We start from the raw sequence: 21,295 nt of genomic DNA, 5'->3' as shown, positions 1-21,295 counted from the left end.
AAAAAATATCGTCTGTCGAAATCTTTTAAAAACGACCTTCTGTACTCTTACGTGCGCTTACAATAATTTAGTTATAATTATAAATGTGTTATTTTGATCAATATGATTGTTAATTACAATAATACAAATATATAGTCTGAATAGCATGTATTCCAAACAAATTTCTAGGTTGTGACTGATCAAAGAATAAACGGAGGATCTCATCGACTGATTTCGTTTAAAATGTGAGTGTTGTAGTGCAAAAACAAAGTTTAATGCAAGAAATTAAGTTACAGTGATTGAAGTTTATGATGTCATAAAAGTACAGCATATTACATTGTCTAATGTTGGCTACAAGCTTTTCAAAGGCTCATTCCTTCACTTTCAGGCAGAAATATTATACTCAAGCACGGGCCAAGTTCATGAAATAATACAGTGAGTACAAGTCACCAAAATTTTTATACTTATTCTATTATTATCTTGTTACCCTTGTATTGTTAATTTTTATTTTTGCCAGTTAATAAGTAAGAAGTTACATTTACTCAATTGAATTGTGGGCACAATGCAAAAAATGCTAACAGATTATTATCAAATTGGCAAAACAATTTTTTGAGATACTTACATGATAAGAATTGAAAGATACAACAAAATATAATCCTTAGATAGGATATATAAAATTGTTAAAATTTATCAACATGTACTTTATAAATACATGTATGTAATTTAACTCATTCAAGCGGCACCCGGCTGCCGCATAACAATTGAAAATCTATTGTTTCTGCGATTCCCACGATGGAGGTATTAATCAACAAATATGATTGTCATATGTTTTAGGGCAGTTCGTCAAGCTGGCGGCCCTTCAGGATGCCACTCGCGCGCCCTCGCTAGTCCAACGCACAACACGTCACATAGGAACAATTACAGGTGAGTTCCTGAATCAATTTCAATCTTTATGAATCATTAACTTCGCACCACACAATCTTCAGACTTTTTTGTGACTTATTATGTAGGGCGTTATAGTTATCCAAAGCAAAAACTACACATTCTCACAAAAATGAAAAGGTACATTATGCTGCACAACTTGTAGCTATAAATTTGATGATCCATTAAAATCAGTACCCTGAACCTGCTATTTGAATTCATTCATAAAATTGCTTCAATCCTGTCTGGATTCTATCAAACTGTAAAATAGCATGTTCATAAAAATCATACATTATGTACTATCAGATAAGTTGATTCCTAGGCAGATGGGGGACCTACGTAGTTTGGTCACGTTATGTCAAACCCAGCCGACAGATAACAATTATCATTGAATTGACTTGACCCGACCAAATGACGTTAGTCTGTCAACTGCCTAGGAATCAATTTCTTCGACGGTACATGTGTGAAAGAAACTTTATAGAACAGAATGAAATGAAATAAAATTATCAAATAATAAACTGCCTCAACTAAAATTTTAACAAGTGCTGTTTCCTAAGCCTTGCTTTAGTAAACGAAAAAGGAAATCATTGTGCCAAAAACAACAGTTTTGATCGTATTTCAACCATTAAAATTATTCCATAACATCATACGGTAGTTAATTATATTGGTTATTGAGTTATTTGGTAATTGAACCTAAAGTAAGTGAAAGTAACTGCAGGACAAGTTTTTGTATGAATTATGTTAACCTGCTGAATTAACATCCAGGATCCAGTTACAACAGCTAGATAGCAGTATTTGGATGAACCGGTTTGCCTTGAATTAAGTGATTATATTATGTTCCTGTTGACTCATCTTCATATGGGGAATGTGTAGTTAGTCTGTTTACGAAAATTACGACCCTAACCACTTTAGGTATGGAATTCATTCATGACTATATTAGAGTTAGTCATTGATAAGTGGCTTGTTTCTGTAAGGTTTCGAATCTACAAAAAAAAATTTAATTGCTTATTTCAGAATTCAGATGAAATTACATTCATAAACTTTTTCTAATACAAAACACTTAATATTCTTGTCATGTTTTAGAAGGACACATTTGCGACTATTGCGAGTATTCTAAATAAAAGACGGTCGTCGTAATACTTATTTATAAAAATTATGTCATGCACAATATTCTTATATTTCAATAGGTATAATTTTTGGTCAGTCCACGTTCATTGTTCGACGTGACATCTTGCTATTATTTCTTACAACGAGGGTTCTTGTGACGATTCTTCTGGAAATGACGCGGACGTCCTCATTCGTTTTAAGGTCTGTGTCTGCGCCACAGAACCCAGTTTGGGTGTCCTAGACCTCTCACATAAAGGCCGTAACTTCAAAAATAAGCAGCACACCTATTTCACCTTATAGCATTGTAATAGAGAATAGATAAATCACGTTGGTGTGGAGATATACTACCAAGTTTATAGTAGGCGCATGAATGAGTTACCCACATGTAGTATGCAGATTTCTTTCACACAAATTTCTCCAGTCAATTGGCTATAATCGATATCGCATGTTCCACCAGCTCACGAGCATGTAATTTACATTGTTTACTTTTATTGTGGCGTTAAATGTATGCATATTCTCAGGCTTAACCTACTTTTAGGTAAGTCCTAATAGCTCCTTATTGTTACATAGATTTCGCGTCAACCTCTGTTGCAAAGAGAAGGCATTGTTTGATAGTGTGCTGTCGTATAACTGAACACTACTACTCTGGCGGCTGCTGATGGAGAAGTGATCGTCGCTGTAGTCGGGCGACCACTCCAACTATTTCCACCTACCTCCCTAGTAGGCGCGTCCATCTATAATTATATCAATACACTACAGATAATGTTCCCCAGTACACAGAGCGGCCAATCTATCAGGTCGAATTGATCGTAGGCTGACGACCGGACTCGTGCACACACACGGAAATGCACATGAGACTGGTTGGGTCGGCCAGGACTCGGCCTGCAACAGTTTAACCGGGTCGATCGTCCTCCCCGTATACAGGGTTTTTGGTCTAAAACCGATTAACGGTGAGACATAGTTTGATCGGTGGTTGTAGTCTGCAGATTGCTGTCTTTACGGTTTTACGAAAAGTTAACTCTAATCCATCGTATAGTGCAGAGCTTCTCAAACTGTGCGTCGCGACGCCCCGGGGCTTCACGACATTGTCCCAGAGGCGTCACCTTAATACAATCAAATATGAATATTCCATTGTATTAAGGTGTCATTCATACATCCCGGACAGCGGTTTCAGAAGCTATGCTCAGAAAAGCAAGCGCAGCCTTCACATTAGCCAGTCTTGCTAGCTTTAATATCTTTCATAAATACCTCTTTTAAATTGATAACCTATGTAGGCTGATTCTTAAATTGGAAAGTATTTTTGAGGGCTGGGTTGAGACTTGAGAGCTGAGGGGCGTCGTAAAGAAATGGCAAAGTCCCAAGGGTGTCACAGTACAAATAAGTTTGGGAAGCCCTGGTATAGTGATTTGCGTTATTCTTGGTTTATCTAATTGTTCCTGTTCATTAAAGGAGTGAGTACACTGAGACGGGCCGTGCCGGGGCTCATCGCAAAAATCCGCCTCCATACAATTTTGTATGGCAGCGGATGCGCGTATAGCACACTGTGTCAGGGCGCAGCGGATTTCCGCTTCCATACAAATTGTATGGAGGCGGATTTTTGCGATGAGCCCCGGCACGGCCCGTCTCAGTGTGCTCACTCCTTTAAAGAACTTAATTATTTTATTGTACATACATATATACGAGTTCTATTTGATCGTGATTACGTGCTAGGTCTTTACTGGCCGACTAGAAATGTAAATGATTAATGATTCACTCCGTTATGTTACCACCAATCGACCTTTTTACCGGTCTGGTTACTGTCGCGTTTTCCACAGGCAAATTGATCAACAAACAACTTTTACCCCATCTTAAAATCTGCAGCAAAACGCCCCCAAACGTTTTCCTTGTAGGGCTTCCCTTTAGAGGAAAGTATGCAACTTCTTATTTCTTCATTCATGTGCAAAACTGCTGTTTACTTTTGTAAGGGAATGAATCTTTTCTCTCTTTGGCAAATGCCGATACGTCTTTGTTCCTAAAACGGATATTCGCCATAGTCAATTTCTCAGATCTCACTTCTCACTGTTGAGTGACAGCCAGTATACTGATTACTGACAAAGTATTGGTATCGGAGACAGCTTGGGCTCGCTTCCCACAAGCCTACAGTGCTATTTTTGTACAAGAATCTATCATGGGAATCGGATATTAGACTGCATACCAACTTAATATTAATCGCGTTTAAGATGTCAATAAATTAAACTTCATTAAGAAAAGTAAAACAAAAGCTCAGAATTCAGAAAGGATGTTAAGGCGAGGATAAACCCCAATTTGTTATTCCGTGACGCCCGGTTTACCTATTTCCAATATAATAACGAAGTGTTAAAGAATATGAGATATAAAGCACAATATTTAAAATACCTTAAACCATAAACATTTTAATAAAACGTAATACTTTGGCTGTAATTAATTTACAAACTCACCTCCGAAAAAACTCTATTTCATCGGAATATAAGTATTAAATAGGATAATTATACATTTTATTTGAATAAATTGTTAGTAAATCTATATTAAAATTTCTTTAACCTTAAACCATAAACATTTTAATAAAACGTAATACTTTGGCTGTAATTAATTTACAAAGTCACCTCCGAAAAAACTCTATTTCATCGAAATATAAGTATTAACTAGGATAATTATACATTTTATTTGAATAAATTGTTAGTAAATCTATATTAAAATTTCTTTAACCGAACAATTTTGTTTCTTAATATTTATTTCCAAAGATATTAAAAAAAACATGAAAAATAGAGAAGATCCGTCCGAGTTGTTACAGTTTTATGCTAAGCTAAAATGAATCTTATTGCGATGCCTATACGCTTGGTCTTTGGTTGTGTGCAAGGTTATCGTTTTTGATTGAGATTAATCCCCGCCTTAAAGAGCTTTGATGTATGGCTTTATTAGCTCGCCCTTAACGTAGGGCTTATGAATGAAGTCGGTCCTGAAGTGGGATTGGCCGGGTGCCAGGGATTATTTTGGGCGGGCGGCGCGCGCGCAGCCAGTCTCACGCCGCGCTCGGTCCACTGCAACCATTGTCCATGCTCGATCCTTATCGCATTAAACAATTGCAGTTCATTGTTTACGTTGCAACTTTCGAAGGCTTTCCAATAATGATAAATTAATGCAGCCAAATTACCTACATCATTGGTTTTCTATTAGCTAATGTGATGAGATTTTCTAAATTTTAAAATCTAAGTTACCCGAAGAATAGAAAATGAAAGGTACGCTGTTTTGGCATGTAGAACGCAGTTTTAACGCCTGGTAGTCATGAATCGATCGTCGAATGCGAGTAGATGTTTCACATTCCGTTCATAACATTAATGAATCATTGCCCTGGGATGGAAGCCAGCGTATAAGGTAGAGATCGAGTTGTACCCCTGCATGATCTGACCATCTGCAGTGACTGTCCCGTGACCCAGCCGAGAACTTAGAATAGTTCCGCTAACTGTCGCATGTATACGTGAAGATACGGTTACATAACAGACAAGTTGAAGACCAGCGCTTGCATGATTTTAACCATTGTTAAATACAGCCCACAAATACAGTTCTAGACCTTTTGTTTAATTAACGTTAATTGTGTACCGGCACTCGGAAACTTTGAATTCGTGAGGTTCTTGTTTATGTAACTTTCTTGTGCGACTGCCGACTATTTTGGTTGAGCAGTTTCTCCTACAAATTTTGGATGTTTCAGTTTTTAATATGTTCGTTTTTAATATGTTCCTGGAACAATATCTGACATATATTTATAAGTTACATAATACAAGAAAATTAGGTTTCTTTCAAACCACATCTTCTCGGAGTAAATCAATTTTTTAACCCCACACAAATTCATTTGTTAATAAAATAAAATAAAATAAAAATCAAATAATGATTTTAGGTTACAGTTACCGAATCCCGATTATTTCGAACTATATCACAGAATATATATTAGTAGTACCAAACTATATAGGGAAAAGTTGGAAGAATTCAGCTATGGATTGAGAACGAAATGAAGAAGAACCAAAAAAGTGTCTATATTTCATAATGTTTACCATTGTTTATGATTTATGGATATTATGCCAAGTGATGGCAGTTGCGGAGATGTTTCGCGTACGGCAGCGATGCCAACACATTGACGACATCCTTATTTATATTAGCTGCGAACGAGTGCGACGACCGTACACTGCGTGTGGCCTCGTAGTCGTTTCTATTTACAGGACTTTTTGAAAATCGAACGGGTTTTTTCGCGATGTTTACGAAGCGGCAAGTACCGTGCCCTATTTTACGGGACTTTTTGAAAATCGATCGCGAAACTTTTTTCACGTTGTTTCCGAAGCGGGAAAGACTGTGCCCCATTTAAAAGCAGATTTTTAAAATGTTGTATATTTATCGAATTATAAGAAAAAACTAACTTGGCGATGGTTCCGCGTCGCCCTTTTTCACCTGGCATATGAAAGACGGGCGTGAGTGTGAAGAGAGAAGGACGATGTTTGATTTTTTGGGTTAGTTGGGTAGAATAGGTTTTAACGGTCGTGTGATTTGCCGTTAATTGCAGTCACCGGTGTTTTTTATCGACGTTTCTGACGTAGCCCATTATCTCGCTATCTCGATTAGCCCGCGTATGATTATTGGGGGAACTATCATAAGTGCACGTACGCCTAAGTGACAGTGAATTCTGATGTGAGTCCCAAAGTAAATAAACAGTGGATGTGCTATGATGAGCGGGAGACGGAGTAGGCCGCGACCTCGGCGCCGGACCGACCAGGACAAGAAGCAGGAGGACTTGCTCATTGCTTGGAGCGACGGTAAGTTCAGGGCGAACGAACAAGAACAATGTTGCTACTGGTTAGCTACCTGTTTCATAAGGAACTATAAACTAAGGGCTCCGCATATACCTTGAAGGTATGCTGATGCTTTCATATGACTGTTGATGAGAAGTAATACCTTTACTACCCGTAATTAGATTTTGATTAGCAGTTGTTAAGTGAGCATAACAAAATGAAGATACTTAGCAATTTCGTAAACTGACGTGATGATTTCGTAGGATATATTTTGAGTTGGAAATGGATATGTGTTTGCCAAAATTAGTTGTCTATTCTAAAGATTTAACAGACATTAGCACTTGAAGATATCCATTTTTAGCGTCATGGAAATTATTTAATAACACTCACAGGTTATCAATAATCGGCGAAGTGCGAGTTGGACTCGCGCACGAAGGGTTTTGTACCATTAATAGAGCAAAATTAGGCCAGAAATTGTGTTTTTTGTATTGGAGCCCCCTTAATTTATATTTTATTTTAATATTATTATTAAAGTACACATATAACTAAGGACTTAGCTTATCATTCTCATTCCATAATAACAATAATTTGACGACCTCTGTGGCTCAGTGGTGAGCGCGTCGGTAGCTCAAGCCGGGGGTCGCGGGTTCGAATCCCGTCGACGGAACAAAAAGTTTTCAATGTTCCCGGGTCTGGATGTATTAATATTAAACATGTGTATGATATAATAAAAATCTTAAATATATGTATAGTATAAAAGTATTAAATATATTTCCGTTGTTTGGTACCTGTAACACAAGTCCTTTAGGTACTTAGCACGGGGCCAGACTGACGTGGTGTGAAGCGTCCATAGATATTATTATTATAATAATATTAATCTTAAATTATAGTTTGTAAAGAAATAAGAATTCAGTATTTTAAGTTTAATCTGAAAAAGTTCGTTTCTATGTTATCTCAATTCTTTAGTATTAACTATAATATCATTATATATTATAATTTATTGCGTATGCGAATTCTACATCAATTTAAATGGAAAGCTGATAATATTTCTGTACGTATGCCAGGAGATGAAAATTAGGCACATCTGCCAATAGGTCGCTAGAATAGCTCTACATAATACATGTAACATATTATTTTGCTCAACATTGTATGTCTGTAGTATTATTTGATATCAGGTTATTGACCCTACTTTTCAACTCTTAAAAATGAATAAATCCTTTCTCGTTATTTTATCTCGAGGAAAATTCTATCAAGACCTTAAAATGACTCTACAAATGAAGCAATTGAGGTGATGGTCACGATTTTCAATACAAACGTCTACCGAAAAGAGCACAATCGTTATCTAACATTGGTGTAACATTGGATCATATCATAAAATATAATATTTATGTAAATATCGAGTTTATGATAACGACAATATACTATAAATTTTGCTTTGTCTAGACATTATTGAATTGATATTTTAGTGATTCACTGGCATGGTCCATGGAGTTCCCATACCTACGTTTCAGTCAGCATCACTTACCTCTCACATTTAGAAGCTCTTCATGCAAATCTCTGCCTATTACAGCTAGAACTTCCTTTCTTCGTCTTTGCTAAAATTTCTTGCTTTTCGCACGGACGTTAGAATATGTCTAAATCCAAGAATTCGCACCGTGTCTACATAAGATTATATTGTAATCAGATGACGCCCGCAACTCCGTTGCGCCAAAACTCGTTTATCGCGCGGAAACCGTATATTTTTCCGGGATAAAAAGTATCCTATGTCCTTTCCCGGCACTCAAAGTATCTCCGTACCAAAAGGCAAAATCGGTTCAGCGGTTTGGGCGTGAAGAGGTAACAGACATACAGAAACACTTTCGCATTTATGATATTAGTATGGATACTTTTGTTTCTTGTTTTAATTTTAAAGGCGTAACATAATTATAAAGTGTATAGGATAATGGCGCCTTGCCTCATACAGAAGCAGTTATGATACAAGCGATTGTTTTAATATTGTCTGCTAAATAATCTAATCGCGTCGGAGCGTAACCGGAGGAAGTCAGACGCTTATGACTCAACACTTGTTTAACGGCTTAAGACCTTAACTAACTGTATTAGCTCTGCCTGTGTCATGCTCATTTTTTTTTATGAAATAAGGGGGCAAACGAGCAAACGGATCACCTGATGGAAAGCAACTTCCGTTGCCCATGGACACTCGCAGTATCAGAAGAGCTGTAGGTGCGTTGCCGGCCTTTTAAGAGGGAATAAGGTAATAGGAGAGGGTAGGGAAGGCAAGGGAAGGGGATAGGGGAGGGTAGGGAAGAGAATAGGGTAGGTATTGGGCCTCCGGTAAACTCAGATTCTCTCGGCGAAACACAGATTCACGGCAGAACACATTCAAGCGCAGATTCAAGCCGGTTTTCTGTGAGAACGTGGTATTTCTCCGGTCGAGCCGGTCCATTCGTGCCGAAGCATGGCTATCCCACGTTAAATGTTCAAATCTACAGCCGCAGATATTAACATCGCTCTCAAGTATTTACCATTTTCCTCAATTTTGTACATGTTTTTACGATCTTTAAAACTCAAGCGTTTTACAAGGCAACGGAATTCAGCAACGTAAACTTATGAGGCGTATACCTAAGAAGTCATATATCTTAAGAAGTTATGGAATTCAGAAATTTTACATCCAAACAATCTAGCCACGATTCAAACTTTAGAACTTAGGTCATATCTGTACGACATCAACGACTATGATAAAATTGACTATTTGTTAACGTCTCGATAAACTTTAGTCTAACAAGTGCATAACTTTACCTAGCAATTATTCCCATGATAACGGTCGCGGTGTGAGAAAGTTATAGCATTTGGCTATAGGCTATAGAGTTGCACGACAAGTAAATAACTTGAATACAAAGGTGTATTTAGCTGGCTTTAAACCTTTGTGTATGAGTTTGTCAAGTCTGTAAAATTTTGAGTAAGACACCAAGGTGTCCTTCGTTTAAGTTTTTCTTAAAAAAATCTTATATATTGTGTAAATGGTAAGAGTTGGTATTACCTAACTTAATATTTGCGAAGTCTATCTCCTTATCATTTAGGACACGTTTCATTTATCTAAGCACTTAGCAATCAAACGCGACTTCGCTCCTACGTTTTGCAGAGTCCGATGAATTTAGATGCAATGATATTTTGGTCACGAAGGATATTGCGAAAAGCGCAAATATTTTCAACCGTTGTTTGCTAATATAATCAAATCGAGGTGTGCCTCAGGGTCAAATCTTAGGACCTCAGTTGTTCTTCGTTTCTATTAGCGATTTGTGAACAACTTGCTATTTTAGTTAATTGTTAATTAACAGCTCTCTGCTTTCTCTATCTTTATGTATGCAGGTTCTGCACGCGTTGACATTATTAATCAAAAGACGAAGGTCATGCTGACACCAAGATAATAAAATCTACGTCCTTGAATGTTAACCCTGTGTTAATTTGTCAAGCTAGTCTCGGTTCGATGCCGATGTCCACAATAAATACACGAAAAATACTACAGAGTCATTATCCTCTATTAGGTTACATAACAGCTAATGATAGTTTGACATCATGATTTCATTCAATTGTGACAATATTTCCTATTATAAGTCCACACTCGATAAAATCTACAACTCTTAAGAAGGTAAAGTAAGAAACGAAGAGTGCCAAAATTCGAATAGATGTAGATTGTAGACGCATAGATGCTCGTTTCTGATAAAGCATTCTACGTTGTATGTATGTATGACAAAGGTCGTTCGTTGACAGCACTTTTGTTGATTTGCAATCTAGTAATTCTAATGATTTTCTTATTTATTGCGAAAAAAAATTATGAGTTTGTGGTAAATAGTTTTCCATCAGCACATGAGTAATTGGATTTATATTCAAGACAGAAAATAAACATGAAGAGAGATAACTATGCACATTAATCAAAATTTTATTATGATGTACCAACATTAAATTTTCAGTGCCATAAAGAAGAGTATAGTGAAAATTAATTACTTATTACTGGTGTTAATTTTATACTTAAGAGGATACAACAGCGGCTAGAGAAATGAAAAAAAAGTACGTGTAATATCTATAGCTGTCTCCCTTACCTCAAGCCTATACCGCAGAACGCGATAGAGACAACTGCAGAAAATCCAGAAAATCAACGATTCGTTGTCCCCTGATTCCTTCTCCAAAACTTAACCGATTTAAGTACTTTTTTCATTAAAGATTAAAAAAAGGCTTGAGCTGTGTTCCTATGTTTTGCTTTTTTTGTATAATCTAGCCAAATCTGTTTTCTGGACGTTTGAACACAGTGGAAAATCTGGCCATTTTTTTGGGTTTTTGAACGTTCATATCTTATTTAATAATTAAATTATAAAAAAAAAGAAAACATAGGGACATTGTATTAGTGGCCGTAGATATTCAGGAAAAAAATTATAACTCTACTAGCATTATCCAGGGAGGAAACAGGGGACAACGTTTGTATGGAAAAAAGGGCGGTGTGGAATCCTCTTAAGCAAGGAGGTTGTATTGGAAAGTTGAGTATCGATTTTGGCGAAATAATTCGTACGATGCCGCGGTCAGCCACCCGTGCGGTGTGGAGTATTGATTATGTCTGCAGCCTCCGTCGTACCATCCAGTACAGTACATACAATGCGCCCTAGCGAGTCACGAATTCCCAGCCCAACCAGCTTTCTAACTATTCGTTATCTCGATCAAAATTTTCCTATTTAGCGTGAAAGTTGGATATCGGTTATATTATAGGTTTATATCAGCTCATTGTCTGTGTTGTGACTTGTGGTGGTATAGTGCGTGTTGTAATTGTTTATATTTTTGTCTGCAGAGTTGTGCAATAGCGAGGAGGTGCCAGAAGTCGAGATCGTCAGCCTTCTCCAAGAGCACATTCCCAAGTATCGGTTGCGAGCGGACAGCCTCACGCAGTTTGGAGGTACGTTTTTTAATCTATGGTAGAGATATGGTGTATTCCATATGGTGTTACAGTTTCGTTTTTAATCTGTGATTTATTTAAAAAAAAAGTGAGCAGGCGCGTTGATCGCTTTCCGCCATATTTCTTCCATACGTTTTAAGGCTAGATTTTCAAAAGCTATTGAATGCATTAGGCTGTTTTTATGTATAATTTGATCTGCCATTATGGATTGTTTAAACAAATAGAATTAAGTTGAGCAAAATACCGCCACCGTCATGTCGCCGACAGAGCGTGGCAAATGGTAATTTCCGCCAAAATAAGTTCGAGGTTAACAGCCTTCGACAGTAACGTACACTATACAGGCCTCTGATCGAGCAAAGTTTATGCAACACAGTTAATACAATAGTTATCAAAAGTACTATATTATTATATGCGGGTTTTATTTCGAAATAGGATTTGTACTGGTTTAATCCAGCATTTTAATGTAGCTTTAATCGCGGCGGGATTCTATCGAACTGCATACTGCTTTTGTTTTTATGAATATACGATTTTGTAGTGGTATTATACCAAGACTGAATTAAAACTTATTCGAAGCTGTATGAACATGTTTGATTGCAGTAGAGTCGAAAGTTAAAGAAAAGATTTCAAATTTCTGTTAGGCTGTTTGCAAAAAAGGTTCGAGTTTAGAGCTTTTTGGTCCTTGTCATTTTTCGCGATCCTATGTTTGGAACTGTGCGAACTGTCTAGTTTCAGCTCATAAACACTAGATGGCGTTATTTATTGTTTTGTATGGCAACGTCTAGCAATAAATAATATTTTACTACCTTTGAAGTCCCCATCACTCTACCATTTTTTTACATGAGGAAATGTTTTGCTCATCCCCGGCTATTTGGGGATATCAGCCGGGGTATGTGGCGTCGGACTACCCACTGAAACCCCGTGGTGCTTCACAGACTTGCGGGCACGGTATAACCATATACCAACACTGCTAAAATAGATCAGCTTCGCCTCTAAATGCCATGATCATGTCAGCCCACATAGTGAAGTGAACCATAGCCTGGCTAGTGCAAGTGCGGCTGTCAATATGAATAGTGACGTAATAGAGCTATTAACGGCTAAAATTGAGTTCACGGTCGGCGCACAATACATTTCATTAGTCATATCGTTTGGTATGGTGACGTTTCCAAGACTGTCCGTTTTATTGCGACGAAATCAAAGGTTGTAATGTCTCCTGCAAGTTTTGTCTACCTACTACTAAATATTTCCAAAAAAACTAGCAACTAGGTTAATTTAGCTTAAGGTTGGGTTAGTTGTTCCTAACCTGCCCGGCTTAGCTGGTCCTGGCGCCGAGGGGAACGCTTCAGTATTTTGCGGGAGTGTTCCCGTACTTTGGTGGAAATCTGGTCCCTTTTGAGGTAGACCGGCCGGTCGTGGAGGGAGTCCTGTGTTAGACAGATCCAGGATATCCTTCGGTATATGGTTGAAGGCAAACCGCAGGTTGTTTTAGTGGGTAAGAGTCCCACATACCCCCGGGGTGCTTGAGCTGGGTTAGTTGTTCCTCCACGTTGTGATGTTGTTGATAGCCACCACCATAATTGCAATGGTCTCTATACTCTATAGTATACAATCGACCACTATCTCCATAGATAACAAGCCCATGCTTGTTCATAATCGCTTGTATTATTTTTCACCTCATTCACCTTTTTCAAAAAGTTTTCTTAGGCCCATTTGCTTTAGGTTATTGCTTCTCTCTTTCAAAATATCGTGCCTTTTCTTTCGTTAAACACGAGAAATGATCCACTATGAACTTAAACCCACTGCTGGAAACAGGCATTAATGTTCACGTGCCACAGAATATTTCTAAGAAAATGTTATTATTTTTTCGTTTGTGTCTATAAGGTCCCACTCCCTAAGTCATATAATATTATTACTCTCATATACTCGTGACTCTCTTACATACGAGGGACGAATATTATTTCAAGATGTTTGTAGGGCAATATAATAAGATTGCTTTGGTAAAAGAGAAATTCTAACAAAAACAATGAAATATACAGGGTGTAACCAAAGTGATAATACTTTAGGGTGTGCATGTATTCCTTACTGTGAAAGTAGCAGCAGCGAAAGGGTATTTTTTTGTTATTTGCTTTGGCAAAAAATAACAAAAAAATACTCTTTCAGCGCTGCACTTTCGCAGTGAACTCTATATAAGAGACTCATACACACCCTAAAGTATAAATACTTTACTACTTTTGTTATACCTTGTATTCATATGTTGTCTAAAGTCTATAACTGTCAACCCTGGAGAAGGGTAAATCGTCTTGAAAATAATTTCTCAACACCTTTCTAATTGTTGTAAGAATGAAGATCATTTAATAGCAATCGAAAATGGATTTTTAATTGTAAAATATGACGTGATAGTTGATAGCTTTGATGTTGATGTAGGTTTAATACATTTTCTCTATGTAGAGCCCAGAAGATAGACATTAGTTTGTATGTAGTTGTATATATTTATAATTTAACATATGACTAACTTATATCTTTACTCCGAATTAGTCTTAGCAGGGCTTTGTTATCGTTGATTTTTGAGGGCTTTGTTATCAAATGAAGATATGAATCTGTTTATATCTGTTTTATTTAAATCCATAGTTGATGCTACAATATTATACATCTTGATACTTATTGTTGCAATATCTTTAAATCATAATATTATAAAAAAACCTATGACAGTAATCTATCGTAATTATGAGAATTCTTAATTGCACGTCTTTGGTTCTATAAATTATAACATGCTTTACACATACCTAGCCCTATCCTATATTATATCAGACACGTAAATTGTTATACAAAAAGAGTTTAAAAAAACTGCCACTTCGGTACTGTTTGGTGACCAAAAACACTCATTATTTGAGTGTTATTTTCTGAGTTGTAACTCATTGGCTGAACAAAAGAGATAGGTATCTATGAAAAAAATAGATGTGCATGTTTTGTGTGAATCATTAAACTACGAGGAAGTTAATAAGTCATGATTTAAATAGTTAAATCGATCTGGCTCGTTAAAGGGCTCTTCAGTTAAATTTAGCCGCGGCGTTAAACTAACCTTGACTCAATGTTACAAGTGTTTTCTTCGAATGCAGACAGGGAATTCATCGTAGTATGAAGGAAAATATTGAAATATGTTGTTGGTTTTGAAATCTAAATGATTGTATGCAGTGGCGGCCCTAGGGGGTGGCGAACAGGGCAATCGCCCGGGGCCTCGCTCTTGCAGGAGCCTCGCAAATACCTGGCTCCCAGGGCCTCGCAAAGACTCTCCGTCCGGGCCTCGCAATGGGTAAGGCCGCCACTGATAGTATGATCATTCTATCATTTTGTTATGTGACATTTAATTCCAAATTCTTAAAATGCAACATCAAAAGCTATCGCTGCCTCTTCCTATGCACAATGACAAGGGCATTATGTGACTTAACTGCGTCTCATTTTCAGTGACGGATTAAGACTACTTGATGCCCTAAGCAATCCATGCCTGTGTACCCCCCCCCCCCCCCGCCCCCCCTTGCCCCCCCGCCCCATCCGTATGTCAACTAGAATCTGTCTTTAAGCTTTTACCACCCATAAACATGACTTATTTTTTAGGACCTTTTTTGGTGAGGTTTTTGATGAATTGATGAAGTGAGAGTGGTGAGACGTGATGCCCCAACGACGGATGTTTTTTGTCCTTCTGGTGCCCCCCCAGACGTGATGCCTTAGGCAATTGCTTAACTTAATTTGATTAAGGGTTGATCCGTCACTGCTAATTTTAAGCAGCTCTTAAGAGACTCAGCCTCTTTTCAGTTCATTCCACAAAATTAATTAATCCGTGGTGACTCGTGAATAAGGAAATCTCATCAAAGTAAGTAATGCAGTTCTAGTTTTTGCCACCGTTGATTATACGATTTGCAGATAGATAGTCTTCCCAGTCGTAATCTTCAGTCTAGAGTTAGACCTTTGGCAGTCATTGACCTTGGGCTTATGATCTTTGATGACGGTACTTTACTTCTTGTGCTACATTTACTTAACGAGCAACTACAGTTACCGGAAAAGCTAGATGTCTCTTAATGGTTAACACTTAACATCATAAGAAATTGCATTATTTATTGACTTAACTCTTAAGTAAGTATAATTTTCATTGGCTTACTTACAATAAAATTGTAAGTTTATGTTATGTAACAGTAATATTATTATTATTAATAAAAATTATTATATTTTTTCAATTATGTGCTAGTTATGTAATTTGTTGTATATTTGATGGCGGCTATTGTAATGTTACGTTGGAGGCGTTCAAATAAACAAATAAGTAATGCTTTATTCGTGCATTACTACAGTTCAATGTTTCCCAACCTGTGATCCAATGTGTGAATGTGTGATTATGTGTATGGGGGTCTGTGGTGTCATCTCTTGACAATACGTAAATGGTACCGAATTGTCTTATAATCGCTACGCTTACAAATTGCGCTTAAAATGAAACCGATGTACGTATTTAGATTAGTGAAGAATATTCACCATTATTCACTCATCACTGTCTAGTGTATGCACCATAGAAAACTTGTCTAATTTGATCAATCTCTGAGAAAAACTATATTCAGTTGTAGGAACAAGGTATGAGGACGAATGAATCATAATGACATCCTGACAGTATAGCGGATGTGTTTGTCAAGTGCGCGCGTAGCTCCAGTATGCGCTGAAATGGGTCAAGCATTCGATATGGTTCAGATGTTCGACCACGTTCAAGACGGATACCCTAGAAACGCTTCTATGAATAGGTATCACAAAAATAGTGTGCACTTTCCGTGCCACCTACGTACGACATTTAGACTAAATCTCGTATCGACACAGATTCTCATGATGTAAATATGAATGGCTTTCCATTGCGAATGGATTTAGATAAACAATCGGAGTGTCAAAATATGGTTCTTAACAACAAGAATGGTAAAATGTGAAATTCTTGTTAGTATCTTTGACGGGATTACTCAGAATCTAAAGCTATAAGATGGATCTAGATGCCAGACAGTGTTTTATTATGAATAAACTAGATTTCGAACTTATAACATACTAGATGACGCCCGCAACTCCGTTGCGCCAAAATTCGGTTATCGCGCGGGAACCGTACACTTTTCTGGGATAAAAAGTATCCTATGTCCTTTCCCGGGACTCTAAAGTATCTCCATACCAAATTTCAGCAAAATCTGTTCAGCGGTTTGGCCGTGAAGAGGTAACAGACAGACAGACACACACTTTCGCATTTATAATATTAGTATGCGCATTTATAATATTAGTATGGATATATTATTATACAGATCAGAAAGAGCGCGAACGTAAAGATTTCGGCTTTCGATGTTCACTTTTTCAACATTGTGTAACATTTCCTATTGTTATGCAATGTAACGGGCAACTATAATACGAAATTACGAAGGACGTATTCGATATTATTACGAACTGAACACGTAAATTCAATATTTTATTAGCAGCTAACGCGAAAATGTTGTGGTAATTAAGCGTAAATTGAACTAGATTAATGTCTCTAATGAAGCGTTTATGTAGAGCTACGACAATTAATGAATTCCTTAACACGTTTTTTGCGCTTGTTCTATAACCGTAGTGAAAATACTTGCGTTAATTGCAGGTTAATTAAAACGAGAATCTTGTTTTCAATCCTAATTTGTGTTTGGGATATGTAGATTTTGAGTGCAATTTGTCCCTGTGCAGCTGTGGAGTGTGGTCCCGCATTTTTTTTTAATGAAATAAGGGGGAAACGAGCAAACGGGTCACCTGATGGAAAGCAACTTCCGTCGCCCATGATCACTCGCAGCATCAGAAGAGCTTTTTTTATGAAATAAGGGGGCAAACGAGTAAACGAGCAAACGGGCCGGTTTTCTGTGAGAACGTGGTATTTCTTCGGCCGAGCCGGCCCATTCGTGCCGAAGCATGGCTCTCCCACGTATTCATTAATTATTTAGAGCGGTTTACTCCTTTACAATCGATAATTTTAATTCATCGCAAAACTGATAAAACAATTATTTGACCGTATTTTAGCTATAAACAGCTCATAGTGTTATTGAGCGTTTCGGTATTGTTTATTCTACCATAATAATTTTCCGCATTCGCAAGGTTATGAAGGCTTTTATTTTGCACACACAATTCTGTAGGTATTTGTTGTTGCCTGTAAAAGTTTCACATTTCGTTTCCTTTCAGTTACACCACATCACTTCGGTGTTTATCAAATGTCAATGTATTATGTAATTTTTGGAGCATACGGTAGGATCATGTTAACAATTCGTATACAGTATTGAATTACGTGTAGCTCAATCTTTTGAAATTCACCTAATGTTCAGAGCTCCTAGCCGACACGTTTTCCTTATTGCTTCTTTATAGATCTAAAATGCATGTATGGAACCGACGTAAGCATTCGACTCAATTCCATACATTTTGATCGGCGATTCTATTGTATATACTTACAGTGTGTAACAAAAATAAGTGATAATACTTTAAGGTGTGTACGTGTTCCTCGTAGAGAGTTCACTGTGAAAGTAGCAGCTCTGAAAGACGATTTTTTTTTCACTTTTGTATGGGCAAGGGCCCGAGCGTCACGAGTTTCCCCATACAAAAGTGAAAAAAAATTTTTGGTCTTTCAGCGCTGCTACTTTCACGGTGAACTCTCTACAAGGAACACGTACACACCCTAAAGTATTATCACTTATTTTTGTTACACCCTGTAGAATAATTATAGGAGTGATAAAGAAAACATGTTGGCAAGGGTCTAAGCCCTAAGGTATTATAAGTTTGAGACAGAAGTTTGTAGAATGTATTTGGTGAAGATTTCGCAACAACGTGCAATTCCTGCTGAAGTCATTAGGGCGCAGAAGCAGTAGCCGATTGATCGGTCTGGCCCGCTGCAAGTCCTCGTGTTTCCACCGCTATTTGCTTTTATTGCTGTTGCGTCTGCTTAATGCCCTTATAGTTTCACCAATTAGGACGGTAAATGACAACGTTTTCTATTTCTTTTAGGGTTCCGTATTTGATATAAGGCCTATATCTGTTAGACTTCTTTTTGTATGTTTGTTGTTATTAAAATTACTAGAGTTAGGCTGCAACTTAATGGCACTGCAATTACTTTATCGCAGTAACTGTATATTTTTTGGAACATCACCTTTTCTATGTCTTTTTGCTGGATTTGGAGTGTCAATATACCAACCAAAATCGGTTCAATGGTTTAAGTGTGAAAAAATAACTGGCAGACAGACTCCTGACTCACAGAAACGGATTAACTTTTATCTTAATATTAATACGCGAACGAAAACTTTGTAACTCTTTTTACGAAAAATGGGGAAACGTGCACGAAATTTTGCACAGTTATAGTTTATATGGTGCAGGAGTGCATCGAACTAATATTATTTTGAAATTATGCTTTTATCATACATTTTTTTAACAAATAAAACATTACACACACTACAACACACACACATAAGAAATGACAGATTTTTGAGTGACAAGCCTATACATACGAATTATAATCTTTTATTTATGGTTGAAGTCTGTTGACAACAAGTTGACAAATTGAAAACGGGTTATAGTTTTTTTTATTGAATCTTAGATACTACTAGCTGTCCCGGTGAACTTCGTGTCACTTTAAAACCTTCCCTGGACTTCTACGAATATTTTAAGACTAAAATCAGCCCAATCCGTATAGCCGTTTTCGAGTTTTAGCGCGACTAACACATTTGGAAATCCATTTTTATATATAAGACTAGCTGTCCCGGTGAACGTGTCACTTTAAAACCTTCCCTGGACTTCTGCGAATATTTTAAGACTAAAATCAGCCCAATCCATTCTGGCGTTTTCGAGTTTTAGCGCGACTAACACATTTGAAAATCCATTTTTATATATAAGATTAGACAATGCTTACACGGCCAGTCTGAGATCAGCTAAGTCCCTGAAAGAAAAAATATGTATGATAAAGTCAATATTTTTTTACAAATTAAACGTAGTAGTCCTAATGTCGTTGAAACTAAGGTCGAATGTCGACCATTGGGCGATCTCTAGTTATAGTTAATATACAACATTTTTAAGTGTGGATTTAAAATGTAATTGAAATTTTTTGACACCACCAAGAACTTTACCGCCAGCAGCAAAAGCAAGGGCTCTGCGATATCTATTTATCCAGATCCAATAAACATTCAGGTCATAAGGGATTAGATCATTGTTTGCCAGACGCATGCAAGCGCCGGGCAGCCCTTAAAGTGTCGCATTACATGTCATTAGGAACTAACTGGGCGCCACGCAGGGCACTGACACTTGGTATAAATAAACTGTTGTGTTTACCTCCATGCTCAAAGTTGGAGCCAAAGGTGGATTATGTAGCAAACTTAGTACTTACAGTATCCTACGGAAAACATGGCTGTTGTAGAATATGAAGTAGCCTTTAAATTATTCTAGAGTCAAAGCTACGAGCGTGCAATATTTGATCAAAATCCTTCCTGTAGTTTTTGTATGAATCTAATAAGAATAATAAATGTGGGAGAGCCATGCTTCGGCATGAATGGGCCGGCTCGACCGGAGAAATACCACGTTCTCACAGAAGACCGGCGTGAAACAGCGCTTGCGCTGTGTTTCGCCGAGTGAGTGAGTTTACCGGAGGCCCAATCCCCTACCCTATTCCCTACCCTACCCTTCCCTATTCCCTCCCCTTCCCTACCCTCCCCTATTACCCTATTCCCCCTTAAAAAGCCGGCAACGCACCTGCAGCTCTTCTGATGCTGCGAGTGTCAATGGGCGGCGGAAGTTGCTTTCCATCAGGTGACCCGTTTGCTCGTTTGCCCCCCTCATTTCATAAAAAAATAATAATTATGGCACCCAAAAAGATGTCACAATACCTAAAGAAGCCAAAGTAGGTAATGTTTAGACTTCAGATTGTTCAGCGATGTTTAGCTTTATTTAGTTTTGGTTGGTACTACTAATATAATATATTCTGTGGTTTTGGTGAGTAAGTAATGTACAAAGTTCGCTCAAACAAAAGTTCAAGATTTTTTTGCGTCGTGCAGGAAAAATCCTTAAAAACTTAGCCTTCGTAACAGTTTTAGAGTATTTGTACGAGGATTCATACTTTGAGGACACGTACAAGAATCAAAGTCTCAAAGTGCAATAATTAACTTTTGTATTGGTTTTTGTGAGGTTGTAGTAGCTGACAACATTCTGTCACAGTATGCACAATGTTCGTCCTCCTGGTCTTGTTTTAGGGATTTACGTATGCGGAACCCATCATGCATATTATGTGCGATTCGCTCTTTATGTTTTTGCTTTAAGAACAAAAAACCTATTAGTTCCGTGACTGGCAGTACCTACTACAGTAGAAAAGCAAATAACATTGCTGGTGTTCGTAAAAACCATAAAAACCTACCTCCAAATACATTTTTGCGGGTTGAATAAATACTTAATGTGAATTGTATAACGTTACAATACAAAGTGATGACTACTTATTCTGTCGCTTCCTTTATTCAGCGATACGTCTATGTGTCTTATGATTTATCGTTTTCCCGTGTTTTCGGAA

At 37.4% G+C, this 21,295-nt stretch overlaps 1 protein-coding gene across 4 annotated transcripts in view; it reads left to right on the top strand.

The window, feature by feature from the left end:
* The first annotated feature begins 814 nt into the window (after window positions 1-814).
* Window positions 815-21,295, top strand: part of LOC121731524 (trafficking kinesin-binding protein milt) — a 62,248-nt gene continuing 41,767 nt past the window's right edge. Inside the window, exons 1-3 of one of the 4 annotated variants that reach the window (XM_042120984.1) lie at window positions 5,061-5,261; window positions 6,609-6,824; window positions 11,635-11,739. In XM_042120984.1, the coding sequence (XP_041976918.1) occupies window positions 6,734-6,824; window positions 11,635-11,739 (196 nt within the window). In that variant the 5' untranslated portion in view covers window positions 5,061-5,261; window positions 6,609-6,733. Of the gene's footprint in view, window positions 904-5,060; window positions 5,262-6,559; window positions 6,825-11,634; window positions 11,740-21,295 lie in introns of those variants that run through there. The other 3 variants (XM_042120990.1, XM_042120986.1, XM_042120985.1) reach the window with 3 other exon arrangements.

The sequence above is a fragment of the Aricia agestis genome, chromosome 11, assembly GCF_905147365.1.
Source record: "Aricia agestis chromosome 11, ilAriAges1.1, whole genome shotgun sequence".
NCBI lineage: Eukaryota > Metazoa > Arthropoda > Insecta > Lepidoptera > Lycaenidae > Aricia > Aricia agestis.
The sequence above is the reverse complement of the archived record's forward strand: the minus strand, read 5'-3'. Positions and strand labels throughout refer to the sequence as shown.